Source organism: Hippoglossus hippoglossus, chromosome 3 (assembly GCF_009819705.1).
Source record: "Hippoglossus hippoglossus isolate fHipHip1 chromosome 3, fHipHip1.pri, whole genome shotgun sequence".
NCBI classification, from domain to species: Eukaryota; Metazoa; Chordata; class Actinopteri; order Pleuronectiformes; family Pleuronectidae; genus Hippoglossus; species Hippoglossus hippoglossus.
Window position 1 is genome coordinate 5,724,344 of NC_047153.1, and position 26,812 is coordinate 5,751,155.

Consider the following 26,812-nt stretch of genomic DNA (forward strand, 5'->3'; position numbering starts at 1 on the left):
TGTTAAGTTAAGTGTGTTCAATTATTTCCATTTTTCTCATGACACTATCAGCACCGACTTGCTATGTGTGTGTTACTTTTCTCCCTCACGATGAAAACCTGTTTAATTTAGCTTCAGCAGGAACCACGAGGGAAGGTGAGAGGCCAGATGTCTGAAGGAGAAAACTGAGATCACAACAAGAAAAACTATTTTCAAGTTGCCTCGCAGGTGAAAGATGTGAGGGTTTCGCTTTGACGCGGCCCAAAGAGGAGGCGTGAATCTGAAAAAGCACGTTAATTAGTTTTCTTTCCCAGTTCCATTCGGCCGGGCACATCAAACAGCTAATTGCATAAATGCGTTGTATCTATATGCTTGTACCAGAATTATTGACTTAATGGCTGTTTGCATTCAGAATTAACCACAATGACAGCAAAGACAGGAAAAAAAGAAATTAGATGACTAATTTCATAAAGGCTGCCAGATGTTTGTTTCACAGCTATTTTTGAAATTGAATTGTCTGACTCTGACTGGGGAGGGACAGCTGGGTGTGGACGATCCATTCAGACAACACACACACACACACACACACACACACACACACACACACACACACACACACACACACACACACACACACACACACACACACACACACACACACACACACACACACTCCAGTTTCTCTCTCCACAAATCTCAGCTGAGCGTCCTTCAGCATGGGTGGCCAGTTCTCACTCAAGCTGGGGGGGTGTGATAGGATTGTCTATGTTTTTTTTTTTCTCCCTCTTTTCCTCTAGTCGGCTTTGACAGTTCTCTCTCGGTCTGCAAAACAAAAATGCTGGCAGCTGTTTTTATTGGTCTGCACGCACCCCCAGGATTTCCCGCATCTCCCTCTCTTTGGTGTTGTGTGTTCTCCGTCTCGCGAGCCGTGAGCGAGGAACATCTTTGGTGAAAAATTGAATCATCATCCGAAGTGGAAGTTTACAATAAATACGCCGACAGCTTCCTGTTTGGAGATCAAATGGCTGAACCGGGGCCAGTTTCTTGTTTCATCAGAGCCTGCGACCACCTCAGCCTCCTCCACCAATCAGGAGCAACGCACAACAACTACAGTGTGTTTGACTGTATTGAATCTGATTGATCAGCGACACTGTCATTTTAGGCCAATCTTTTTTTACACTGATGTATGTTAATTTGATATTTGACATCAAAATAAAATTGTGGTGGTGCATCGTCCAGGTTTATTTACCGTCTGTGGTCAAAAACATCTCGACGTTCATTAGGGTAAAGGTACATTTGCATTTCTATTTTAAATGAGCGCTTGATTTTAAAACTGAACTTAATTAAATGTTGAAATGTGCCAATTTAAACTGTCAGAAAACTTTTCAAAGCAGGTTTAACCTGGTTTTCAACTGAACGTTCTTTTTGACCTATAAATCACCAAATCAATCCTTCCTCCGATGCTCTGACCGTTACCGTACTATCATTTTTAACATGCCAATATCTCTTTGGCTGATATATTTTTTCCGTGCCCTTTTAGATTTGAGCTTCAGGCTTTTTTTTTTTTTTTTTTGCAGATCCTGTACAGATGGAGAGTGATACAGAGGATAAAACCTTCTGACAGGCCAGTCTCCTGCTGGTGAGCCGATCGATGAGGGTTCACACACCCTCTTAACCGGCCGGGGCTTCAGGCCTCTGACGCAGCTAATCACACAGAGGAGCCGCGATGCTCCGGCCTGAAGGCTATGGATCCTTCCACCTGTGTGTGTGTGTGTGTGTGTGTGTGTGTGTGTGTGTGTGTATTCGGGTGAAGCGGCTGCACGTTAAGTTTAGGGTCATTTCTTGTTAGTATGTTGCATCTGAGAAAAGTGGGAGCAACAGATGTGAAAGTTCCCTCAGTAAGAACAACTGAAGCCCCCCCCCCCCTGTGCAGCTCCAGGACCTTTACACTGTGGCCTCATGTTCAGTTAAAACAATCAAACCTCACCTTTGAGTTCTGCACCTCCAGAGTGAGGTTTTGAGGAGGAGCGCTTGGAACTGTGGAGCAAAAAAAGAAACAGTTTAATCAGACACATAAACAACTGTAAAGCTGTAAAAATGTTTATCTTGAGATAAGATAGAACTAAATAAAAACAATAAGATAAACCATAGTACAAATGCAATAAACAATATATTATACACAGTGTATGGTGGTATATATAGTGCAGTATATCATTGAATATATGTGTATATGTATATGTGTATTGTCTTTAAAGGAAAAATGTTGTACGTTCCTGAGTTCAGCTTCTTAATTGTGCGTATTTGCTGTGTTTGACTGACTCATGTCATAGTAAACTGAAAGTTTTACATTTTGTACAGAGCAGACAATTTGATGAGGGAAATTCTAATGAAACCTTTTCCACCACGATAAAATAATTGATCAAATATTGTGTTGAAAATGCTCTCTTGCCTCTCATATCATGGCCCCCTACAGGATGTTGCAGTTATCACACATTGTGAAATCTGAGCAAACGGCTCGCTTTTGAAAACCTGATTATGTTCGGGTTCCAGGAACAGATTTCTCTGCTTCCAAACTAAATTATTCTCTGAGTTATAGCAGATTTTCTCTCCATCAACCAACTGACCGTCAGACAGGGTTCGAACGTTGATGTCCTCCGTGGAGACGCCTGGGCCGTGCTTGTTGTTAGCGACCACGCGGAAGCTGTACTCCGTGTTCTTCTTCAGCCCGTTCATGTTGTAGGACTGACCATCGATGTCAACGTCCTGAGAGAGAGAGGGGGGGGGGGGGGGGAAACGGAGCAATGTTTACAATAAATGTCAGTTTCATTAAAATCTTTAAAAACTGAATATTATTACTATAAATACCACCTCGTACAGTTACAAATCATTAGAATAAATCTAAATCGTTAAACATTGTTGTCATAGATGAAAATACACAGTGGGCTCCAAAGGTCTGAGGCACTTGAATGAATCATGTAAAAGACAAGATGACAACAGATGGAAATTATGTAAATCCTTAATAAATAATGTTTTATTCTGGAAAATATTATTCTGAAAAGACGGCATGTTTGGTAAATGCACTAACGCTACTATATTAGCATGTAATTAGCAATCAAGTTTAATACTGGAAGAAAAATGCCGAAGTTCCAAGAAGATTTACAAAGCGATCTCCCGTACGTGGCAGCGCTACGAGATGTGACGCCCGCTTTCATCATTCCATCACACTAACAGTTCAGCTTGTAATTCTGTGTAATGGTGTAATCTTCCACTGAGACACAAATGAAGCCTTCTGTGATTACGACTTTTTGCTGTACAAATTGGGCACGCTGGCACATCCCCAATTACTTCAAGCCAATTTGCATTCAGCTCCGTGCTTGTGACATTTTGAGCTAAAAAGGGGGAGATTCTGTCGAAAAAAATTCAATCTCGCTCCCGGGCGGCACAACCACCGCGTCTGAACCCCGGTCGGGCGGCCGCCTGCCACCGCGTCACCCTTGAAGAGGGCGGTCATACGCCGTTCCTGACTTCCTGCCCATCCTTTAATATTTCAAGTCGCCCTCTTCACTGCCGTGTCTTTCAAACTTCATCTCCGCTCCGTCCTTCACCTTTCCTTTCTCTTTTTCCGCTCCTCTCGCCATCTCTCACCTCATCTCCAGCTCTCCTCTCCGGGGAGCTGAGGCATCATTACTCAGTGCGCCGGCTGACGTTTCAATCCATTATCATATTAAAGGCTTTTTAATGCCTCACTGGCTCGTACACTGCTACTGCTGGGGCTGACTCAATATCTACGCAGCTTGATTTCACTGCTGTGACGGAGTTATACCTGCAGAGAGGAGCTGGGTGAATCATATCCGCTTTCTCTTCTCACAATGTGTGTTTGTGTGTCAGATGCTTGATCAACGATGCGGCTAAAGAGATGTATAAAACCACTCCAGGCCAAATGACAAACAGCTCTTACCTCATCACAATTTACACGAGACGATGCATATGCCATATATTATTATCTGAAGAAGCCCGATGCTAAATCGAGCATCAGCCACAAACAGTAATGTCTGATTTTACTGTGAGTTTTGAGACTGAAGCTTCATGTCTCTGTCCAACTTTTACATTTATTTCAAGTGAATTAAATAATGTGTCAGAGTCAATAAAACGAAGGCAAAGCACACGAGGACACGATGTACAACAGGAAACATGTTCGCAGGCTGCGTCAGTATCGTCTCATAAGCTCTTCTTTTAAAAACCTTTTTGTTAATCTGAAAGTACATCCTGATTTTATACGATTTATTAGGTTATTTCCTTTCCCTGGAAACTTAATAACGTCAGCAGAGGATGTTGTGTTTTCACCCCTGTTCATTTCTTTGTAAGCAAAATTACGCCAAAACTAGTGTTTGGATTTCCATGAAACTCGGTGGAAGGATGTGATTTAGGTCAGGAAGGAACTTTATTTGTTATTTATTGTTATTTTATTAGCTGATGACTTCCTACCTGTTCAGTGCCGAAGGTTTTGTCGATGTAGTACAACTTGTAGGTGAGGAGCTCGCCGTTGCCGGTGAGAGGTTTGTCCCAGCTCAGGGAGACGGAGGTCGGCGTGTTCGACACCACCTGCAGGTTGGGAGCAGGGCCGGGGACTTGGACTGAAAAAAAAAAGCAGGACAAGAAATTGAAAAACCGTCAAATGTGACCACTGCACGACAGGAACTCAATGAAGCAATGTTTAGTGATTGATGCCCAAAACATTTTCTTGACTCTTTCTGAGCCATGTTTCCTTGTGTTAGCGAGAGTTCAGAGCACCTGCTGCAGCTCTCTGGAGACCAGGGTGTCCCCTCTGGATCGGATGTTGATTTTCTTATGACTGACAAACTGAATACGTGTCTCAACAAAGAAAAACAATGTGTTTCCTGCTTTCCATCAATATTTGCTTCTAGCTTTGTTGACAGTTTAGTCTGTATGGTTATTCAAGAGAGGGGATTAAAGGGGGAGTGTTTGAAAATGTTTCAGCTCCATACGATGGTTGTTAGGCAGCTCTGCCTTTGTAAGATAAACAGAAAAGGGCAGATATAATTAATAATATAATTATAATAACAATAATTGTGACAACGCAAATGTCTGAGCCAGGTGCTCCCGTCATTTTCCCAAACTTCTCCTGCTCGCCCCTGAGTAGAATGTCTGTAGCGAGTGAGCCCGTGTGAGAAAACATCAGGAAAAATTATTCACAGCGCGCGAGCGGATGAGCTGATGATGTTTCTAACACGCGACTGACACGAAACTGGAAGAATACAAATATCTCAGAATGACAAAGAGGTGCAATAAACCCAGAGGACACGGAGGACGATGTCAACTTGGAAAGACGAAGAGATTCAAGAGCTTTTGGTGATAAAGGGCCTCAAACGGTGTCAATGTGCTTTAAACAAGTGGAATTTAAACGTTGTTTGTCTCCTCCTGCGTGATGAAGATGCCCCCCCCCCTCATCTGAATGTCCTGAACATTCTCCTGTTGTTGTGAACTGGTCTGACTGTGAAAGGAACTGTCCATGTCCATGACTGTATATCCCGTGAACATCGGAGCCTCTATGTGGATTGAAGGGATTTTAATTCCTTCACTGTTCGTCTGATGCGAATGTAAATCAAAGCTGGCGTTCAGCAGTTTAACCTTTAAGTAAACATTTCCTTTCACATTGTGCTGCAGCTCAGAGCTAACGTAATAAAATATGTATCACCGCTCTAATAACTTGTGTCTGTGCTGCGTACCGAACACGCAGAGCCAGCACGTATATACGCACGGTGACATTTCTCGTTGTGTTCTGTGTCACGGTGCATCAGATTGAAAAAACGACTCCGTGACTGTGAGGTCTAAACTGACTGTGACGCCGACAGACTGGATGTATGTGCTGCACATTTCCTGTGAACTTCAGCTGCAGGTGCTCCTGACACAACAGAGAGGCTCCCATTTGTCATGTGTGCATGTTAGGAGTGTGTGTTTGTGTGTGTGTGTGTGTGTGTGTGTTTTACAGGTGTACTGAGGTGGTCTCTGAGGAGAGGCGATGTGGGCCAGCCCTGTGTGCACATGCCGGGCGCTCAGACGCAGGTCAACAGTTTAAGCTCCAAGTCATCACATGTTCTTACACACACGACAGAGATGTACTGCCCAGGTGAAGCCCGCCCTCGCTGCTATCCCCACGGGTGGCTGGGCTCTCGCTGGCAGGCATTAAGGCGCAGTGTGTGTGTGTTTGTTTTTGTGCGTGTGTGTGTGCTGTTCCGCTCGCCCTCCTACCAAGGACACAGGTAAAGGGAGAACCGGCGGCTGACCTACAAAGCGACAGTGACTGAGCTGTAGCTGAGCCTTGAGGTGAGGGACGTCCGCCCCCGTCTGTGAGCCGGGGAAATCCCCCCCGCACGCCACTTTCAGAATGTGGGTGAGATTTGGAGCAGCAGCCGAAAAAAACAAAGAGAACAGACGAGGAGAAGAGAGCCACTTAGTGTCCTCTCCTCTCTCTAATTCCTGTGTGTCCTCCAGTCAAAATATTCTAATGAGTTTATCTGTCTCTCTGCACAGGCCGGATGAGGGAAATGTTTCAGAAAGAAAAAAAAATATTGAAATACTAATTTCAAGCATCCCTCACTGAAGTAGGCAGAGTTTAAAGCAGCTAACGTGCACCACACACACACACACACACACACACACACACACACACACACACACACACACACACACACACACACACACACACACACACACACACACACACACACACACACACACACACGGGGCTTATAGTGCATGTTGCTGTGAGAGTAAACAAGAAGTGGCTTATAACAAGAAAATGCTGCCTCTCTCCGGTCTGCTGTTGGGTGGTCCGCCTTAATGCACAGTGGTAAATAGCCTCCTCTGTACGTGTGTGTGTGTGTGTGTGTGTGTGTGTGTGTGTGTGTGTGTGTGTGTGTGTGTGTGTGTGTGTGTTTGGTGGTGTGCGCCCCCTGTTTGAAGTGAGCGCTCGCCGTATGTGAGCGAATATTTGCATGTTTGTTTACTTGCACATTTTGTGTGTGTGTGTGTGCTCCTTTCGAGTGCATCCTGTTTGCCTCAGTGCCAGTGAGAGCACATTCCCAACAAGCCGGCTGGAGTTCGCTTTTATGTGCGTGTGTCCCGTTGACTGCGTACATAGAGACGGACGTTTGTGTGAAAGGGAAAGTGTGTGTGTGTGTGTGTGTCTTTACCTTCAGCCTGGGTGGCCACTTTGAGCACGGCAGAGCTCTCCCCCGGGCCGTTGCTGTTGTGCGCCACGACCCTGAAGCGATATTTGGTGTCTGGCATGAGGCTCTGGATGGTGACCTGCATCTCCCCCGGACGGCTGGTGTTCACCACTCGCTCCCTGATGTGGACACGCAGGCATTTGTGCTTGATAAATATTTCAAACAGACTCATTTCCTATTCAATCATAACATCAATTAATCAACAAATGGATTAAGATGAGCACGTTCACGCTTATGGTTTGAGACGCAGCTATACACTGGTTTGTGTGCACAGTGTGTTTCCACTTCATGCTTCTGCACATACACAGGATAGTGACGTCTGTGTTTGCACATCGAGCTCAAACACAGTAAATATTCAGATTCTGCTTCAAAGATGTTTTACAGGGAAAGGAACACAAAAGGTTGCCAAAACGCTGAAGAACAGTTGTGGAAAATCCTCTCAGCCTCTTGAATTTCCTTCTCAGTCGCAAACTTACATCCTCGACAGACGGAGCCGAGAAGAATTTAATACTTGCCGTGTTTGAACTGAATGTTTTGTTTGTACATCCATGTTAAAAAGATAATCCTTTCAGGAAGGAAGTTTGTTTTTAATTAATGAACACTTACTGCTATGATAAGTGCTTTAACTGCTTTAATTAAAGATGATTTTTTTCAGACTCCTGCACAGGAATGTACAGTATGTATATTAGTACCCTGCTGACGCCAGCAGTAATGTGTGTACAAGTACCCTCCTGGCAGTACTAAAGAGTGCGTGTACTACCTGCTAGTGCCTTCCAGGCTGTAGAAAACCGAGTAGGTTATCTCGTCTCCGTGCGGCTCTGCCGGCTGGCGCCAGGTCAGCTTGATGAAGCGGGTGGAGACCAGCGAGGCCACGACGTCCCGAGGGGCGGTGGGAGTGGGCCCTGCTGGACCGGCTACGCCTCCGGAGCCTGGCGTTACATGGTCAGTAGTGTTAGGAGTCAGTGAAGGGGGAGGAAAAGAGGGCAGGGATACATCTGGGGGGTCGGGGAGGAGGAAGAGGAGGAAGAAGGGAAGGCATGGTGGGGTGGTGGGGGGAGATGGGGAGGGACAGGAGCAGCAGGGGCGTCCGAAAGGAGCAGGGCGAGGAGAGGTCGGGAAGTGGAAATGGAAATGAAAGTGGAACGAAAGAAAGGAAGGAAACAAAAAAAAGAAGAAAAAACAAAATAACAACAACGTAACAAAAAAAGACTTTTGGCGTGACACGAAAAAAAATCAAACACTTCTACTACACTCACGAAGCTGACAAATAAAAGCACGATACAAGGGGAACTACACATGCAAGTCTACACATAGCTGTCTAACGTACAGGGAGGGTAGTGGGGGCGGGACACATGTTCATAGACGGCCTTCCCCCACCAATCATTTGTTATGGCAAAAAAAAAATGATTGGTCTGCATTTTTTTTCCGGGGACATTTTTATTGAGTAAAAATCGTCCAGCGTCGGATGGCAGATGGAGAGGGAGGTTGTTTGGACGGGGACACACAGCCTCCTTCTAGCCCCGTCAAATGCACACAGGAAAGCCGTCTATGTTGAGGGAAGTTAAAATCGTTTCCTTTCAGACAGGACAACCGCTGAGCACTGAACCCATCCTCCCCTTCTATAGTCCTCATCCTGGTGTCTAGATTCCCTCAAATAACACGTCAGACGATGGGTTTTTTAAAAACACGTCTGCTGTCACATTCCACAGCCTCGCCACAGAAATGTTTGTGATTTCACATGGTGTGTGTGTGTGTGTGTGTGTGTGTGTGTGTGTGTGTGTGTGTGTGTGTTTTTGTTTTTTGTTTGGAGGAACACTCTGCGGTCCGACTCAGCCAGATCTGCTTTCCATTTGCCTGGCAAGTGGACGAAAAAACTAAACCGTGAGGAAAGAATGTGTGTATGACATTTCCATTTGTTTGCAGGTCAGGGAAATTGACTGGAAGGCAAAAAGCCGGGATGCAGAGCAACCAGTGTGTTATTACCGCAGAAACTGTGTTGAAATGCAAAACAGCCGCTGGTTGTGTTTGTCTGTCGAGGCATGTGGACTACCCGCTAATTTGGCTTTCAATACTTGTCTACATTTCAGATTCCACTTCACTGGCTTGATTGTGATTGCTGTGATATGAGGGATTTGCAGATATTTCCAAAGAATAACACGTTTGAAGATTCGTCTCTGCACATTAACGCTCACGCAGAATTACGCGGTTCGTCGAGATCCGACCTTTCTGCATCTGCACAGAGATCTGAGGCTGTTCAGCCGCAGCTCGACACACACGTGACACATTGTTGAAACGCCCTGAGAGACATGTATGGTTTTATTTTTTGCTCCATCTGTACGTCGGCCTCCTGGATTTGAAGTTGCACGAGTACTGTGGAGCCATTGTGCTGTCTGTCAGATTTAATATAGGATGTTTAGGTGGGCGCGGTGGACAAGTGGAATGGCATTGGTCTCGTAACCGCAGATCGTCTCCATCTGTGCCTTCACAATCATGAAGTACACAACAAGATCTGTTGTAGCCGTATGTGAGTTTAAAGAGGTGAGCTGGAACCAGAATAGGGCAACAACACATCTGTAGGTTCAGGAGATGGAGGAGGGGGTCCACTAACAAAAAGGTTTGTGGTTCGATCCCCAGCTCCTCCACTCCACATACCTAAGTGTTCTTGGGCAAGACTGTAAATAAAGATGGACGATATGACTGCACCCCTAAAAGTGAAGCCAAAGTGTCTCGATCACCCCCTGGTGGCTGGCTGCAGGACAGGTCGTAAACCCTGCCTCCTCCGTGTTAATGGATGGGACGTGGACCAAACTAAAAGTACACATCAAATACTTGTATCCGAGATGTTTTAAGCTTAATTTCTGGATAGTGGGAGGAAGTGGAGACGTGTCGTCCATCTTTATTTACAGTCTGTGTTTAAGACATTGAACCCTCTGACGGCTGTTACATTAGAGTATGGAGGATGTGCGGCAGATGTTTAGACTAGAAAAACAGCTGTATGAATGCAGCACGTATAAGAATGTAAGAGTTAATATCATCCAATCAATGAAAACTAGTCAAATATAATATTCAGTTGATTAACACCTGGCTATTGCTTCAACTCATCGGCGCCAGACTATTTATATCTCCACTAGAGATGCTCTGATAATACAGATACTTGTTCAGATAGATTTAGATCTTTTGTGACAATTAATGATACAAACTGTGGACGTCAATAATCTCAAACAACGTCAGCTCCTAAACCTCAAAGCTACTGTTCCATTTTGAATCCAGTCGGCTGGACCAGAGCCAGCAACAATGAAAAACACATTGTTGTTCTAATTCTTCCTGACTGCAGTGTAAATTACCAGATGCTGAACAATTATCCTCATTTACACACACACATAGAATGGGGGGAAAAAAAGGCATAACACTGTGTTGTCTCACACACACACAAAGACACACACACACCATAGTGATGGGATTATCACAACATCAACAACCATAACCAGGCCCACAGGATGAACAAAAGCTTTAAGCCTGTTTGTTGATGGGGAGCCACATCCTCCATGACAAAAATGTGGAACACACAAGACAACACGATCCAAGAAACATAGGGGACCCTGCGTTGTGAGACAACGCCACAATTACTGTCACAAATTATTATTCACCTTGGCAATGGAGACAAAGGTCCGCTCATAATAAATCCATAAAACCCGACATTACACGACAACAGTGCTGAGACTCGGACAAAGACGGGATCTAATACTGGAGCAGGAGAAACAAGCGGGAGATCACGAAGAGAAACGAGAGAGATTCTCCAAAAAATCAGACGACGCTCCAGCCTCTTCAGTCTGGATTGAACCCCGACTAACCAACCCTCTGTGCTGCGTCTACAAGCAAAGGCATCTGGCTGGTGTTGTTTGTGGCTGGAAGCCTGGGAGGGAAAACTACCCAGGAGGCTGCGTTCAGAGCATCAAGTAAATAGTGCAGAGAGGATGGCAGCTCACATGTTCCGTACATACGAGAGGAGACAGAAGGAGGGAATTATTTCAAAACAAGAAAAACCCAAGTGGCAACACTGTGGCGTCACCGATTTGTTTGTTAACTGATGCTTTGAAGCCTTGAGTTTGCGCCATCTTGGTTTTTTGAAAAGCACAAGTCACGCTGGACGTCAAGCTCATCTTTTCATACGACAACGGAGGCATCGGCCACGTAATCGTGAAAGAGGAAACAGAAGCAGCTGGTGAATCTGGTGGAGGATTTTATTTCCCGTGTACTCCTTTTTAGTATTTGATTAAAAGGTTAGCATGGCACGTTAGCATGTTCTGTGTCCCAAGCATTAAACTGTGATTGTTGTCGTTATGACGATCACACCAGCACCAAGCGTCGGGCACAGCTGTCATTGAGGTCAAGGACACTGCACGCCCACCTACGCCTTTCACCTGCAACCATTGGACAAACAAATGGTATCCATGCCCCAATGCAAACAGTGCTTTATTGTCTATTCCACTCTGCATTGGCTTCAAATTCCAAACCTGGGAGTCTACGTCCAGCCTGCGATATAAATGTATGATGAGAGAAATCAGGACTTGCAACAAAATGGAAAAAGACTTGTGTCTGACAAACAAACTGAACGGAGGGACAGGATGAAACGTGTCTGACAGATTTACTAAATCTTTCATTTAAATACTCATTAGGCAGATAGGAATCAGTACGACTGCGCTCAAGGTAAAAAACAACGATGAGATAAACACAGGAAATCAGTTATTACCCTTTCAGAATTAAGGTTGCATAGAAGTGCTGGAGGCAAAATTCAGCAAAAAAAAAAAAATAGGCCTCTTTGGAAGCAGGTCTGAATAAATGAGTTGAAATTACTGGGATGAAGCTAAAGAAATGAGAAATTAAGTGTGCATACTGATCGCACCCCATCTTTAGTTAGACGTATTAAAAGCTATACAAGGTTTTGATGGCGTATCTCTCTAACCAGAAGGGCCCCACTCGACAACCTGAAGCTGCACTCCAGCTCACAAATAAAATGTGAAGTATCACTAATCACCATTAGTCTAACATTAACACTGACAGGGACAGTAATCAGCCAACAGATTTCCCCACGAGGCCTTTTTTACTTCTGTTTAAACGGGCAAACTGGAAATACGCAACTAGGAAGTTGGACCCCGAGTGTTGAAAACGTGTTTTATATTAGTGCGTTTTGTATTTTCTGGAGCAGAACCAACATTTGTTGACTGAAACAGAGGAATCGAGCAGGACAGAAGCTTTAAGACGTGTGTGTGGAGCAAGGACACTGGAAGTAGGGGTGCTGAGGGGGCTGCAGCACCCTCGACTGGTCGACTGAAATTCTAAAAAGTTTAGCTATTTTGAGATTAACGTAGTAGTAGGTGTTTTTCAATTAATGTTGGAGTTAATTTTAGAACATTAATGTATTTTCGATGCATCCGACCTGATGCAGACACATAGAAGGAGACGTAGATTGTAAATGTAGAACGTTAAACGGGAACCTAAGCTGCTTTCAGACATGCACTGAACTTCGGATAATCTCCAGATATTCTCCAGAGGGGCGTATTGTAGGTTTGTTTCTATTCTAACTCATCACAGATGCAAAACTAAAACAAAAGGAAGATAAGAGAGCTTGTGTTGTAAATAAAAACACGTGATCCCTGCAGTGGAATCAATACATTACATCCTGCCTCCGCCTGCTGCACCACCCCTCACCTGAACTCTCCAGAGGATTCTATGTTGTTGTGAACGTGTCTGAGCGGCTAACCCTAACCCTGCTGCTGCTGCATTGTTCCATGTGTGGACACTCCAGAAAAGTCCGGACCCAGAGTTCATGTCTGAAAACGGCTTTAGTGATTATAATGGTGGTAATAGTGGGTTATAGAAGGATTCTCTGATTTCTTTAATTGCCATAAAGCCCAGTTTGCCATCTGTTGTCGGGTAAATGTTCTAAATCTGGTATAAAATGTTGGCCAATCAAATGAATGCATGATGCATTTCATATGACAGCATCATACAGAGTTTCTCTGAGCCCCCCCCCGACTCTGAATGACGTCCAGCGTCCCTGATGAACATATTTACAGAGAAAACCAACCTTATCTTTGGCTTTGTTGCTGCAGAAACACTGTAAAGGTTCTGTGTAGTGTAGAGGAATCATTTGAGTGCACTGTTCAGGGAGGAAAAGAAAACAGAGGGAGCTTGAGTGCTGCTACGGAGAGAGAGAGAGAGAGAGAGAGAGAGAGAGAGAGAGAGAGAGAGAGAGAGAGAGAGAGAGAGAGAGAGGCTCCTCTGAGGTCAGAGGGGGGTTTACTTATAATGTTACTGGAAACAGGTCACACTGTCTCACGGACACTTTGTACCCTCGCTGGCTGTGGATCTCTGAAGAAAGGAACTGAGATAAGAGGTCTCTCTCCTTCTAGTAAAAATAATCCTGACATCTGTGTCAGATGAGAAAAAGAAAGAAAAAACATACTGTACAGTAGACCCTGCTGAGAAATGCATTGTGGGACAGGCAAATGGAGGGGATGTAAAACCATTAGACGTTTCCATCTTCATACACCTTGTCAGCTGTGGGTAATTGACATGCTGGGCAGTTTTCGGTGTCCTTCTGACAATCTGTCTTGTACATGCACGACTCGGACTGTTACAGTAAGGAGGTGTCAGCCGCCCACCGCCATGCCAGGCTCTATTCATAGCTGATTAATAGTGCCATTAGTCTCTGCGCCAGAGGTAATGAATGTCTGGCATTAAGGCTTAACGAGGAAGGTTACTCCAGATCTGCATAATAAATCTGTGTAACCAATACACAAAACAGTTGGCACAAAGACACGCATAGCAAAGCATTCATCTTAATATGCAACGGAATTAAAAGCCGTTTCTAAAATAATTGCGGTAGTGGTGAAGTTCTGATTAAAGCCTCGCAACTTAAACTTTTATCTCGCGCTGCGGACGCCGTAATCCTCTGCTGCGATCCCCTGTGAGCATAACTGAAAAGTTACGCCAAGTACTTTTTTTTTCATCATCTGGTCTGAGTCCGCAGATAAGAGAGCCTACCTCACAGGCTCGAGCCGCGCAACTCCACAAAGACGCCGCAAATCTACTGAATAAAGAAATGTGCCAGGAGCACCCACAGCTCTGTAACTACAGATAGGCTGTTTCAGAGAGAATCCAGCCAGATGGATTTTCTCAAGACTAGCTAATGTGGTTCGGTAATGAAAACCGCATGAGAGACAAATCCAGCACAATGCTAATGGTCCATTACAGAGTCACTACTTTTATGTGCCGTTGAAAAGAAGAATGAACGGGGGAGAGAATGAACAATATCCTCACAGGGCAGGAGACAGAGGCTTCAGAAAACCGGCACAAAGGACGACTGTCAATTAAAAAACGTGAATGAGCAAAACGTGCGTCATTTTCATACGAACACGCGACAAGAAAATATCCGACGATGAACTGAAGAGCACATCTCTGAGGATGAGGGCGGGAGAATCATAGACTCCTGAACAAAAAAGAAAATGTATGGAAAACGTTCTTTTATCAAAATGTGAAGGAAATATCGGAACAGTTGTTTCGCTGGGTTCTCCAGTGGCCATGCAGACGGATGGATTTACACATTTGTATGAAAAAGGATCAAATGCGGCAAGGCTGCATGATTCATACTGTGTGTAGAGCAGAGGAGGCGAAGAACACATTCCAGGAAATGCATCGTTTTTTAAATGATCTGTATTCACATGCAGGTAGCTGTTAATCGAGATGAGTCAAAATGTCGTCTGGGCTCAAAACACCCACAAAGTGTTCCGCTGTTTGTGTTTTGTTTGGAGAAACATTGGAACTCGTGGGATGAAAGAAACTAGAAAGACACCAGACGCCGCAAAATACTGGCTCTTGCCCGTAGAAGCTAATTCGTTGTCAGACAATAGCCGGCTCCAACATTGCTGGACAGCTACAGTAAGAGTGTGAAACAAATAATAAATACTTTTTGGCCTTTTGCCTTAAATGAGAGGACAGTACAAGAATGAAATGGGGAGAGAGAATCTAGAAGGAATCAAGTCTTTGTACGTGAAGCTCCCAGGTGAGACAGGGGGGAACCTGAAAAGTATTTCTTAGTTGAACATTCATTAGGCAAAGCAGGTCTGAGAGAATGAGCTTGAAACACAGAGATAAAGCCAATGAAATGAATAATTTCAGCAAGTCGCTCGGTAAATGTGGAAAAACAGTCGGCTTCCACGAAGCAGCCGGTGACAGACGCGACTGTTCTTTTCTCCACAATCTCGTTCCCCCGCGCTCTCTTTCAAGATAAGACTGGAGAGATGCGCGCGGCTGACAGCTCGTGACATTTGAGCGGCTCCTTAACGCGCCCACAAAAGGAAACTGGAAAGTCAGAAAGAGGAGACAAATGTTTCAAGTGAAGACAAAGTGAGAGGTGAGGAGCGAAATAACGGGAGCGCGAGAAAATGGCTGACCAAGCAGGAGGTTGTTCTTTTCATTTCTTTCGGTTTCTTTTGACGACCTTGACGACAGCCGTGACAAATTTCATTTTTGTAATTGAAAAGCAATTATGTAAACAATAGAAATGTGACACATTCATCAACAAAGCACAAAAAAGGGCTTTGTGCAACCGGGGGAAATAATTAGACGCTCGTTTCATCGCAGGGGAAACTCCTCGTTCGGACTGCGAGTTATCTGGGGACATTTCTTGCTCTCTGTATTGTGTCCACACACCTTATCATGGCCGAGGGGGAAGCTGGCTGAGATACAGTATCAGATTGCTGAGGGGTGGAGCGTATCAGTAACTGCACACGTTCCCTCGTGCTGCGGTTATCAGAGAGAGCCGAGATTAAAGCGAAGCTCCAACCTCATAAAAGCTTAAACTGACAAGGTGTTCCGACTCATCGACATAATCTGAGAAACGAAAGAAGAAGCCTTTGTCTCTCAAACTGATTCTCCAAATAAAAAATTAAAAACCCCAGACAGACAGCATCTCCTCAGTTTTCCTCCCTGCTACTTTCTAGGGCATGTTCACAATGATCGAAAAAATGTTTGAAATCTGGCACGGTCCCCGGGAGAGAGAAAAGAGCTTTTATTAATTAAAAGAAATACATGGAAATCTCAAAAATGTACGAATCTTCTCCTCATTAAGTCTTTAGAGGTTGAAGTATTTTTCTGCAACAATTTTGAGGCAGTGATGATTCTGACGAAGAGGCCAGAAGCGACACATCAAACGGGGATGAAGAGGGAGAACTTGGAGAGGTCAGCACGTACATGCTCACGCACAGAATATTGAAATATGGGAGTAAAAGTAAAAGTAAGTGAGATTTTTTACAAACGGCTGATGCTGAAGTGTAGGTCAAGATTCTGATGGGGGGGGGGGGGGGGGGGGGGTAAGAAAAGAGCTTAACGCAGCTTCTCCGCTTGAATGAAAACCCATAAATGCTGCAGTAAAGGGTTTGGACTGGGTCACAGATGTATTTATGTCTCCACACTCCCCGAACGCTCCTTTGGCGGAGGAGACAAAGTGGGATGTGAAAGGACCCATCTGATAGATCAATGGGACTCCTGGATGCCATGTGGTGATACACTAAATACTTTAGTAGGAGGGAGGTGTTTGTATTTCTCTTTATCGGACGGCTAAAGCCTCCAAAAGCCTGCACGTGTTCTTGTTTATCAAAAAAAGGGAACGCTGTCCCTCTGAAACGCTGCAGCTATTCCCTCTTAAATGGCACCGTTTGTTCAATCTTCACATCCAAAATCAACATTCTCAAATTCCCCCGCGGGCCTACATAAACACGTGGAAGGCATTTCGCGTGGCGTGTGTTTTGGATGGGTTGATGGTATGTCTGCGTCTGTATCCACTCCCGGCCCTACGGCAGTTTTCTTCCTGGTAACTCGGTTTTCATAAAGTGACAATCCCTGCTCCGGGTTCTCAAAATAAACACCAGGCGCAGGGTTTAATGTGTGGGAATGTGTAAAATGCCACATATACATATATATATTCTACTGAGACGGAAGAAAGCCCAGAGGATCCACAGAGCCCAACATGTGGTGGGAAAACAAACGACCCTATTTGGAGATGACGGCTGTAATTGAATGGGGTTGGGTACATCAATTATTAACCATCCACTGTGTGTACATACAGTCCTTCGCCATCAAACACATGTACCCCCCCTGATCCATGAGCCACTGGTGAGTTAATTTGGGTGCGACTGCTTTGTTGCTCTGAGCGCTTTGCATCCACACACACACACACACACACACACACACACACACACACACACACACACACACACACACACACACACACACACACACACACACACACACACACACACACACACACACACACACACACACACACACACTTGCAGGAACATGCACAATCATGAGGCCAACAGCTGCGTGCCCAGACTTGGGTATGCAAATTAAGATGTACAACTATGGTATACAGTGTAGACCCAACCCCCTCTACACCTCTTTTCACATTTTATACGAAGCTGCATCATATGCATCACATGTTCCACATGCTGGCTGGGAGTAGAAAGCGAGGCCTCCTGGGCCTCCTCCTCTCAAGCAGATCAGAACAGCCAGTGATGTTGCACATCTCCAGAGGATTTTGCCACCGATGCCCAGGACTGGAAACAAGCTTTTCTTCCTGCATTGCCTGCCTTTGTATCTTATTACCTCAGAGGAACACCAATACAATGCAACCTTTCCAGGGGAACAGAGCAGGCCCGGAGTGAAGTAATTGATTTCAGAGAACGCTCTGTGCAACACTGTGCATGTGTGTATACATGCAATTGCAACATTTCATGTATAAAGTGAGTGGAGCCGAACCGTCAGAAAAAGCACTGAAAAGGTCATGCAGGATGTTTGCAGTAGGGGGAGCAGCTGCGTCTCCCTCGGTAGACTCGCTATCAAACAGTCCAACTAATCAAACTCCCACCAATAAAACGGCCTCCCTGGGTTACACCTACTGAGAAGCGGGTATCACACCCTGTTAGCAGGCAGCGGGGTGCGCACGGCCACTGGGATGTTCCTCACTGTTCTACTTTTAGCTTATGGAAACTGGGCGGCTCAGCGGAGAGAGACAGGGGGGGGCGGTTGCCAACAGGAAAAATAAAAGCTCCAGCTTTGGTGGCGCCGCACACAGGGGTCAGCTGCCTGCAGCTGAGGGAAGGGTGTGAAGTGGTGTTTTTGTGCCATGTGGTGCTTCCAGTTATTGCACCCAGAGGACCGTCCGCGTCCAAAGCCATCAGATCGGCATCCTGGACGAGTGTGTGTTGGGCACGCGTTAGTGGGCTGTGCAAAACAGACCGCCAGGAAAAAGGCAGATTGCACACATACGTACGCAGTCAGGCCTAAAAGTGAAGTTGATAACGAGACCGACCTTCAAAAAAAAACAGCCCTGACGCAGGTACTGAAGGCTATTTTAATCCCTTTTTTGTCTTTCCTGTGCAGAACAAGAGCAAAACAGTCATCCATAACATTTTGCAGTTAGCACTTTGGGCGACAGACCATTTATAAATGAGGCAAAGCCTTTCATCACGGTTGAGTAAATACAACCCATAGAAAAGTTCAGCCGGCACAGTGAGAGCCTCTGCTTGTAAACACACACACACACACACACACACACACACACACACACACACACACACACACACACACACACACACACACACACACACACACACACACACACACACACATCGTCCCCTGAGAGACGGAGCCACAACACAAACACTTACTCAGCTATCAGCGTCGGTACAAAACACAAATTTGGTGGAGGCTGATTTCAGCTCTTCACAATCAATTTGGGCGACAATTTCTCTGATCAGCTTGCTACAGCCTCTAGTGGGGGAACACACTCGCTAATCACTATCACCAACATGGTGTGTGTGTGTGTGTGTGTGTGTGTGTGTGTGTGTGTGTGTGTGTATTTCACTGCGTGCACACTTTTAGGACTTTATCCCTAAATTTGAATTTCAATCTGTTTTGCTGGGAGGCAGAATTCATTGGAATATATTCCCATTTACATATTAATATTCGCCATCAAATGGGCCTGATTTGTTTTAAATTCCCTTTTCATGATCACAGGCATTTATAAATAAAACAACAATATTATCATATTTGTTTAATCAGCCGTAATCCACCAACAGCACATAATGCGACACTGCGAGTGAAGATAAGGTGCTTATTAGAATAACACCCACAGCTACATGAGATGAAGTTGAAATGTAGCCGCTAAGAAAACAGGTACAATTTGGCGTTTATTATTTTTTATTGTAAAATGACTCATGTAGTGTTTAGAAGGCCTGAATTATGTTGTCACGTATTTCTGTCTCTGCCTCCAAATGTATTACAAAGAGCAGATATTCAGTCACAGAGAAGATGTAGTGTGTGACAGAGTGAAGGCGAGAGAGGGCGAGAGAGGGCGGCCTTGACATAATGAATGCAGGCTCCAACGCACAGTGAATCAGTAAATACAAACGACGGCGAACACCAAACACAAAGGTTGTGTTGGAAAACACTCACACATTCACTCCTGCCCACTCACTGTATAGGGAGATGTACTGTATATAGAGGACTGTATAGTGTGCTCGTCTGCACAATGAGTCATTAAGTGCCTCATTGTTGTTGCCATAGTTTGTATATTAAGATGGAAGATGCCTCTATCACCACCTGGTGGCCGGCTGCTGTATGGGTCAGAAACCCGACTCCCTCCAGATGGGACATGAACAAAGATGGTTCCTGTCATTGTAGCTACTTCTTAGTGCAAACTTTTCCAATAGGTTTTGGTCTAATTAGTTATTTGATGCTATGATAATTGTAGCTTGTTGTATTGGAGCTTAATGTATCAGTGGGAACTATAGTTACCACGGCTCAATTCCCCATTCATTCACTTCTGGATAGCGAGAGGAAGTGGAGACGTGTCATCTTTATCTGCAGTCTATGGTTGTAAAGTGCAATATTTAGTGTCTGCAGCTTTCAGTTCTTTAAAGTCTTTTCTGTTTGCTGCTGCTTCTTTTGAGGCTTTTCACATCATACAGCTCTCTCTCCTCTCAGCATGAGCGCAATGCATGATGGTACATTGCTCTGTTGCTATTGACCATCGCTTGCACGCTACTTTTCATGATGCACTGTGGAATACAATGAGTCCACAATATAGGGTATAAAGATTCTCCCTCCACATTCTCACAGCACTACCCAATGGCAACCTGACTTTACAGTGAACCATGTAGTGAGTGAGTTTGGACACAGCCTAAAAGCAGTGTGACCATACGTGTGCACGTGTCCCCAGGAGCTGGCGACACGTTGTTTAGCTGTCACATTTCCACGCTGGCGCCCGCTGTCGAAGCTACACTTAACGATGCAGTCCGCGCCAAACAGAAGACATGGCAGCCGCGCGCGGCGCTGACACATTCACATGCTCACAACGTTACACACTCTGCTCCCGCTGGCCCGGCCGTGACCCTGCTAAAAGATGATGGAGCACACTGTATTCCCTGAAGTGGGCCGGGGCTTTTATACAGTGCTGGAGGAGTCTGGCTGGAGGGAAGGGTCTTTTAGCAGCCGATTCTCACTTCTTGATTTGAGCAGGGAATAAGGGCGGCGCTCTGATGTAATGGAGGAATCTCCCCTCGTCGGTGGTTTGTCTCAAACCCGTGTGTTAAGAGGATTTTTCTCTTTTTTTTTTTTTACAACAGTTTACAGCTCGGTCTGCTCGAACTTCACTGGAACTCACAGAGTCTCTTTGCTTTTTAATCATGATCTAGTTACATTTTATATCACAGGGATTCATAATAAATGTCTCTCTGCACCGCCGGATAGAGCTGCTCGAGTTTCTCACTATCATCTCCCTCTTTCTATTCGTAATAGAACACGGGGAGAAAGAAAATAAAGCTTCGAAAATCAGAATATATTTGTAAGTAAACTTGAGTGTCTGCACAGAGCCACAAAAATGAACGCAGGGTTCCCTCATGTGCATCAAGGGTCCGGGTGGAAATAATTACTGCTTTTGCTGAAACAAGACACTTTCTATATTTGAGTGTCTATTTGTTACAAATTTGCTGCAGTTATCAGTTCTGTTTCTCCTCGTCAGGCTTTCTGTGGTCCACAGTGTGAGCAGAATTCTGTCTATACCAGCTTTCTCCGGCCCGGTTGTGTTCTGGCTGTAATGGTTTTGGTTTTCTTGATGTTGCGGCGGTAGCTTTGTCACAGTCGTCACTGTGTGTGTTCTTTGTTGTTTGTTCTGGATTGTTTTGCATTTACAGAAATATGTAGAGATGCATTTATCTCACTTAAAAGCCGTTGGTATAATTTTAGTTTATACTAAACATGTACAAAAGGCTCCATGCTGTCCCCTGCAGATCCTTCCCAGGCGAGCTTTAACTTTATTTTTCTGTGTTGTATATTAGTTACATCTAAATAAAACCTGCGTGGGTTTTCCTCTCTGAGGTTTAAATCTTTATTAAGTGTTAACTGTCTTAGCCCCGATCAAAGCGAGTGAGACTCTGAGACTTTCTGTTAATTGGCAGCAACAAGTCGTCTGCAAATCCAGTCAGAGACTCTTAGTTCCTGAGTCACTTCACGCAGAGATCTGGAGCTCAGCTCTGCTGTGATTAATTGATTCACTAATGAAGTTATGGTATGTGCAACTCTGTAAACATCCTCTCTCAGTATCTCTGTGTGCCTGTCACTTTGTCAGCTGCAACTCTGGGGACAGCGCACGTGTCAGTTCATCACGCAGTCCTGACGCCTGCGATTGAAAAAACCAGGCACTGCAGGCGGTGACGAGGCGTCTCCATCACTCAGCAGGGGTCTGCTACCTGAGAGGGGAGGGGAGGACAGGGCTCTGCTGCTTCCTGCCACAGGTCTAGGTGGGGGGGGGCTGGATGAGAGGGAAGCAAGCGGAGGTGGGGAAGAAAAAAGTGGAGAGAACGTGAAGGAGGAAGAGATGAAGGAGAGAGAGGGGACTGAAGAGGAGGGCTTGGATGTTTAAGCCTTGGATTTAACAAAAGCTTGAATAAATTCATTAGCATCAGAAGGAGTGCATCATCCTTCTTCATCATCATAAGACAACCCAAATCATTTCTGGGAACAGGATCAGTCTACAGGAGAAACAAGATAAGGACGCTTATACACATTGTTTGATCCGAACCTTCGATCTGACGATGTTCCAGAACAACAGGGCAAAGTTTAGTCCGACCAACAGAGGTGGAATTGATCCGGATCAAACTGCCCGGTGGTTTGGTTCGTTTGCAGTATGAAAACACTTTTTGGGATATTTTGGACAAAATTCCACAAAAAGAAGCAGGAGCAGCTTTCAGGATTGATTCCAGTCTTCTCCTCTGACGATATAATGTTTGTTCACCAAAAGGCACTAAATTCAAGAAAACAAAGCAAAGACGATACAATACGCACACCTGTCCAGAAACCAATCAATGTCAAGCACACGTAGGCGATAACAACACAAAACTAACCGAATCTAACGTCACAAAGACTTTAACCTTGGTTCAGACTTTCAGTTGTGAAAACTCTGGTTAGTAATTTGTGAAATGTCTCCCTCTCTTTCATGTTCAATGAAATTCACTTTGCAACAGTTGTGACTAAAATAGGATGAGAGCTTCGACCTTGCACACCCAAACAAGCTTTGAAGCCTTCCAGTGAAGTACTTGGCTTGGGCACAAGGAGGCAAAATGTCCAACCAGTATTTACGTGAGCTGTGGGCATGAAGAGAAGAAGAGGAGGAGGAGGAGGAGAAGAGGAGGAGAAGTGGAGGCGAAGAGAGCGACAGACAGACCTCAGACAGAGGAGTATTTACATATAGAGTTACCACCACAGCAAATGAGGAGTAAGTATCCAGATGCAAATGAAAGTGCATCTCTTAAAATGTATGCAAACATAATAAGCAAAAAGGCACAGTGGAGTGCATCCTCTTCTCTCTTTATTTGCCAAAGTCAAATGCAGATCTGTTTGCCTTTTTCATATTAAGCTTTCAGGTTTTTTTGACAAGTGGGTATCAAGTTATAGTTTCCAGGCTGGTATTGTAGCCATGGATTTTTTGATTATACAAATGGAAAATACAAAAAGGTGGAGGGGCCTTTTCTTTGCGGTGATGAATGTCTGCTTCTCACATGTGGGTGCAACATTGTGCAGCTCTCCACTCTCTCCCCTCCGCAGTTATCCTGAGAACTAAATATTTGTTTCGGCTCTGCCCTCGACCTGAAAGAACTCCAGAAAAGGGAACCGCGTTGTAAAAACTTGGATGTGCGCTGTAGTGCGCCACCTTATCGAGCTTCAAACGCAGCTGCAGTCTTTTTAAAGCACATGGGAAAGATGACTATCATGTAAACAAGTGCTTTGTCTAGGCGTGTACGACTTCAAAGGTTGAACGACGTGGCCCATTTCCTCTCCGGGCTGTAATTGCCGCCTACTGCTGTTTCATGCATGAGCATTTCACATAATCGTCTGCCTGGAAAAGGCCAAGGCAAACTGTTGCTGCACAATGTCTTCAGATGACACGTGATAATAATCCCATAAACATCACGTCCACGACCCGCCCCCGCCCTCGCCGTCCCCGTGACAGTGAGGTGTGCAGGTGGACAGGCTGCCAGCAGTGGATCACTAACGACAGCCACCAGTGATTGTATTTATAGTTCAGTGAGGAGAGGACGGGGACTCTGGGGATGTGAGAAAAACCTCAGGAACTATTCAGTCAAACTTGTTATTGAGCACATCTCCAGATGAGAGCGGTCATTTTATCGATTCCGGCCACTGCATCGCTGTTACTCTCAGATTTAGTTGTCGCCGTCGATCTCTCTGACAACACGCAATGACTTACAACAGAAACTCCAGCACAACTGGCACAAACCTGCCGAAGACGACAGCTCCTAATGTGGCAGCTTTACAAGGGGGCACTGCTTGGCTGCATACTTACGCCCCCCCCCCCCCTTGAGGACCACTTTCTGGCATTGTACTCCTATTTCCCCCACATCTGTTTGCAACTAGCTGACCCATATTGCACATGGCTGTGGAATGTCCAGGAAAATAGTTGGAGGCTGCAATCTGAGGTCCTATTTTTGCACTACCGCCCCCCCCCCCCCAAAAAAAAACCTGCAGCTTTCAAAGGGTCAACAATGGCTAAATCAAGATAAACCTTACGGGAAGAGGTTTGCAAATGTTGTTCAGTTCAAAGCCCTGTAATACTGTACATGCTAACAGCTGACCCTTTTCCATTCCACACAGCCACAGCAGGAATCATCATGGAGCCACGTTTAACCGCAGCTGGCAGTGTCAAGATGCAAAGATTATGAGCGCTAATGAATATTAGCCAAGTCGCAGCCGCTGGGTGTTTAGAAGCAGCTCGCCCCCATTGATTTCCCTGTTGGGTGAAGACAACTTTATCCCGGTGGCAAGTCCCCGGCTTATCTCCCCCCGACTGCAAGGCAGCCGACCGACAGCCAGCGTGTTTTCCTGGCCCCCGCTTCAGGAAGGATTCAGGCCTGGCAGGTGTGTGAGGGACACTCGACTGAGGTAAAACACACAGGGGCAGCAAAGAGCAGGAGGAGTGTCTGTGGGAAGTGGACAAAGATGCCCAGCTGTGAGGGAGGGTGGCCATACAGGGTGGTGGGGGGGGATACTCAGGCCAGCACAATTAACACAAAGCCCAACGTGCTGGATTATCACAGGAAGCAGGTGTCTGAGGAAGACAAGGGTGGAACGTGAAAGGCAGAGGTGGCAGATGGCTGCAGAGCTGCGTCCGTACTGGTTTGAAACCGCATCAGTTCTGCTTTGGTTCCAACTGGTGTCCACACGAATCTGGAGTTTTACTTTAACGCTGCCGGCCCCATTTTAGTCTGAAAACTCAGAGGCTGCATTTCAGTCTAGACGGGCAGAGATTGAGACGTTTGGAAACGATGACGCTCACGACCTCTTGCTGATTGGGTCTTTTCGGTCACGAGGTGGCCTTCACCGATTCGTCAGGCTACCGTCACATTAACCGGACGAAAACAACCAGCATTAGCCTCGGCAGTGCAGAACACAACATGGAGAATCAGTTACAAACCTTTCTGACCCTGTTGTCTTTGCAAACAGCTGTTGTTCAGTTAAATCTGTTTACGTGTGTAGGAGGCGAGCGAACTGCGACATTTCCCATGTCCATGTGCCCCCCCCCCCCCCGTTCACACCAGCACACACATGCCCAGTGCACGTTACTATGGACGGGGATCAAACCTGAGACAAAGCGCTTGTGTGGACAGAGATTATATATGTATGTAGTCACCTCAGAAGCATGGAAGGAAAGAGATATAAGAGAGAAACTGCTCCTCTAGAACCTAAAGAGCTTCATATCAACCTCACATCACCGAGCCGCTCAGGCAAAACACAAATAGCCGTGGAAAATGAGCTGATTTCCAACACGTTCCCATCGATTCACCATTTGGAGTCGCAAATTGCACCTTTGAGAGAGGAAACTACTTTGACGCGGTGAAGCGAGCGTTTGTGGATGTGTCTATATGAGCAAAGAACGTCAATAATTTACAGGGAGAATAAAGAGTGTCACGGTGACTTCGGTTATTCTCTCGATTCCACATCTGAGGCTGGAGAGCGGATAACAAACAAACAGGAAAAACTGGAGAACAGAGCTGGTGGAGGCTCGTGTGCTCGGGCGAGAATTAGCGTGACCACGACAGACGTACGCACTCAGAGACGTAACAAAGCAAAAAAAAAAAAAGATCCTCTCTAATATTTATGGATTAAACAGAGATTAATTTCTTCAAAGCGCCGCTCAGGGCGAGAACCCCGCGTGCAAGGGCAGCTGTGTCGGTAAATTCATCCCATTCATCTTCAACTCAAACCAAAAAAAGGAAAAGGAACTTGGGGGCATGTGAAGTGGCAACACCCTTATCGCTGGTGTCAAACACAAATACACAATGAGCTGCAGGTCGTCATTATTTCTGACTTAACGTCCTCCCGTCGGGGGGCGGGGGGGATGACACAGCTGGGGGGCCCACCGGTTGGACACTGCTATGCTAATCCATTAGCCACCTGCTTCAAGTGAAGGGGGGAGTTCACGCCTGATTAAGATTTCCCATCTTTCCTCGGCGAAACGGTTTGAGTCAACAGTTAATAGTGATTATGATTTATAGACACAAAAGCAGTGATTTCTGCTGCAGGAGCAATGTTTTGGCTTCACTCCACTTGCCAGTTTATTGTTCCTCCACTTTCCCACCTTCTGAATATATTTTGATTATGAGTTTTTAGTGAAATTGTCTTGTTTATTATCTTGTAGTTTGCTGTTGTTGTTTTTCCCAGCCCTGCAGGTTAGACTCTGATTATTATGACTGTACAAATGATTTCAAATCGAAGTTATGTTACATTTTCTCTAATGGTCAAAGGTAATGAAACAAAACTACCCCGAGTATGAGGATGTTGAATTATTATTGTTATTATCATTATTTTACATTTGCCTCTCATTCCAGGCACTTAGTCCTGGTGCTTCTAGCCACTGCTTGTGTCGCTCTCCGCCCCCAGCAGCTCCTCTCTGGGAATTAGCTTTGAAAACCTTCCTTCCACTTAAAAAGGGAAATGCACAG

At 45.3% G+C, this 26,812-nt stretch overlaps 1 protein-coding gene across 13 annotated transcripts in view; it reads right to left on the bottom strand.

The window, feature by feature from the left end:
* The window catches only part of neo1a (neogenin 1a), a 163,913-nt gene that overhangs the window by 22,886 nt on the left and 114,215 nt on the right, over positions 1–26,812 (bottom strand). For 11 of the 13 annotated variants that reach the window (XM_034575788.1, XM_034575769.1, XM_034575726.1 and 8 more), the window contains exons 8-12: positions 7,990–8,224; positions 7,194–7,348; positions 4,465–4,613; positions 2,604–2,742; positions 1,967–2,016 (exon numbers count right to left, since the gene is read on the bottom strand). In XM_034575788.1, coding sequence (XP_034431679.1) covers positions 1,967–2,016; positions 2,604–2,742; positions 4,465–4,613; positions 7,194–7,348; positions 7,990–8,224 — 728 coding nt within the window. The remainder of the gene's footprint in view (positions 1–1,966; positions 2,017–2,603; positions 2,743–4,464; positions 4,614–7,193; positions 7,349–7,989; positions 8,225–26,812) is intronic. The other 2 variants (XM_034575743.1, XM_034575761.1) reach the window with 1 other exon arrangement.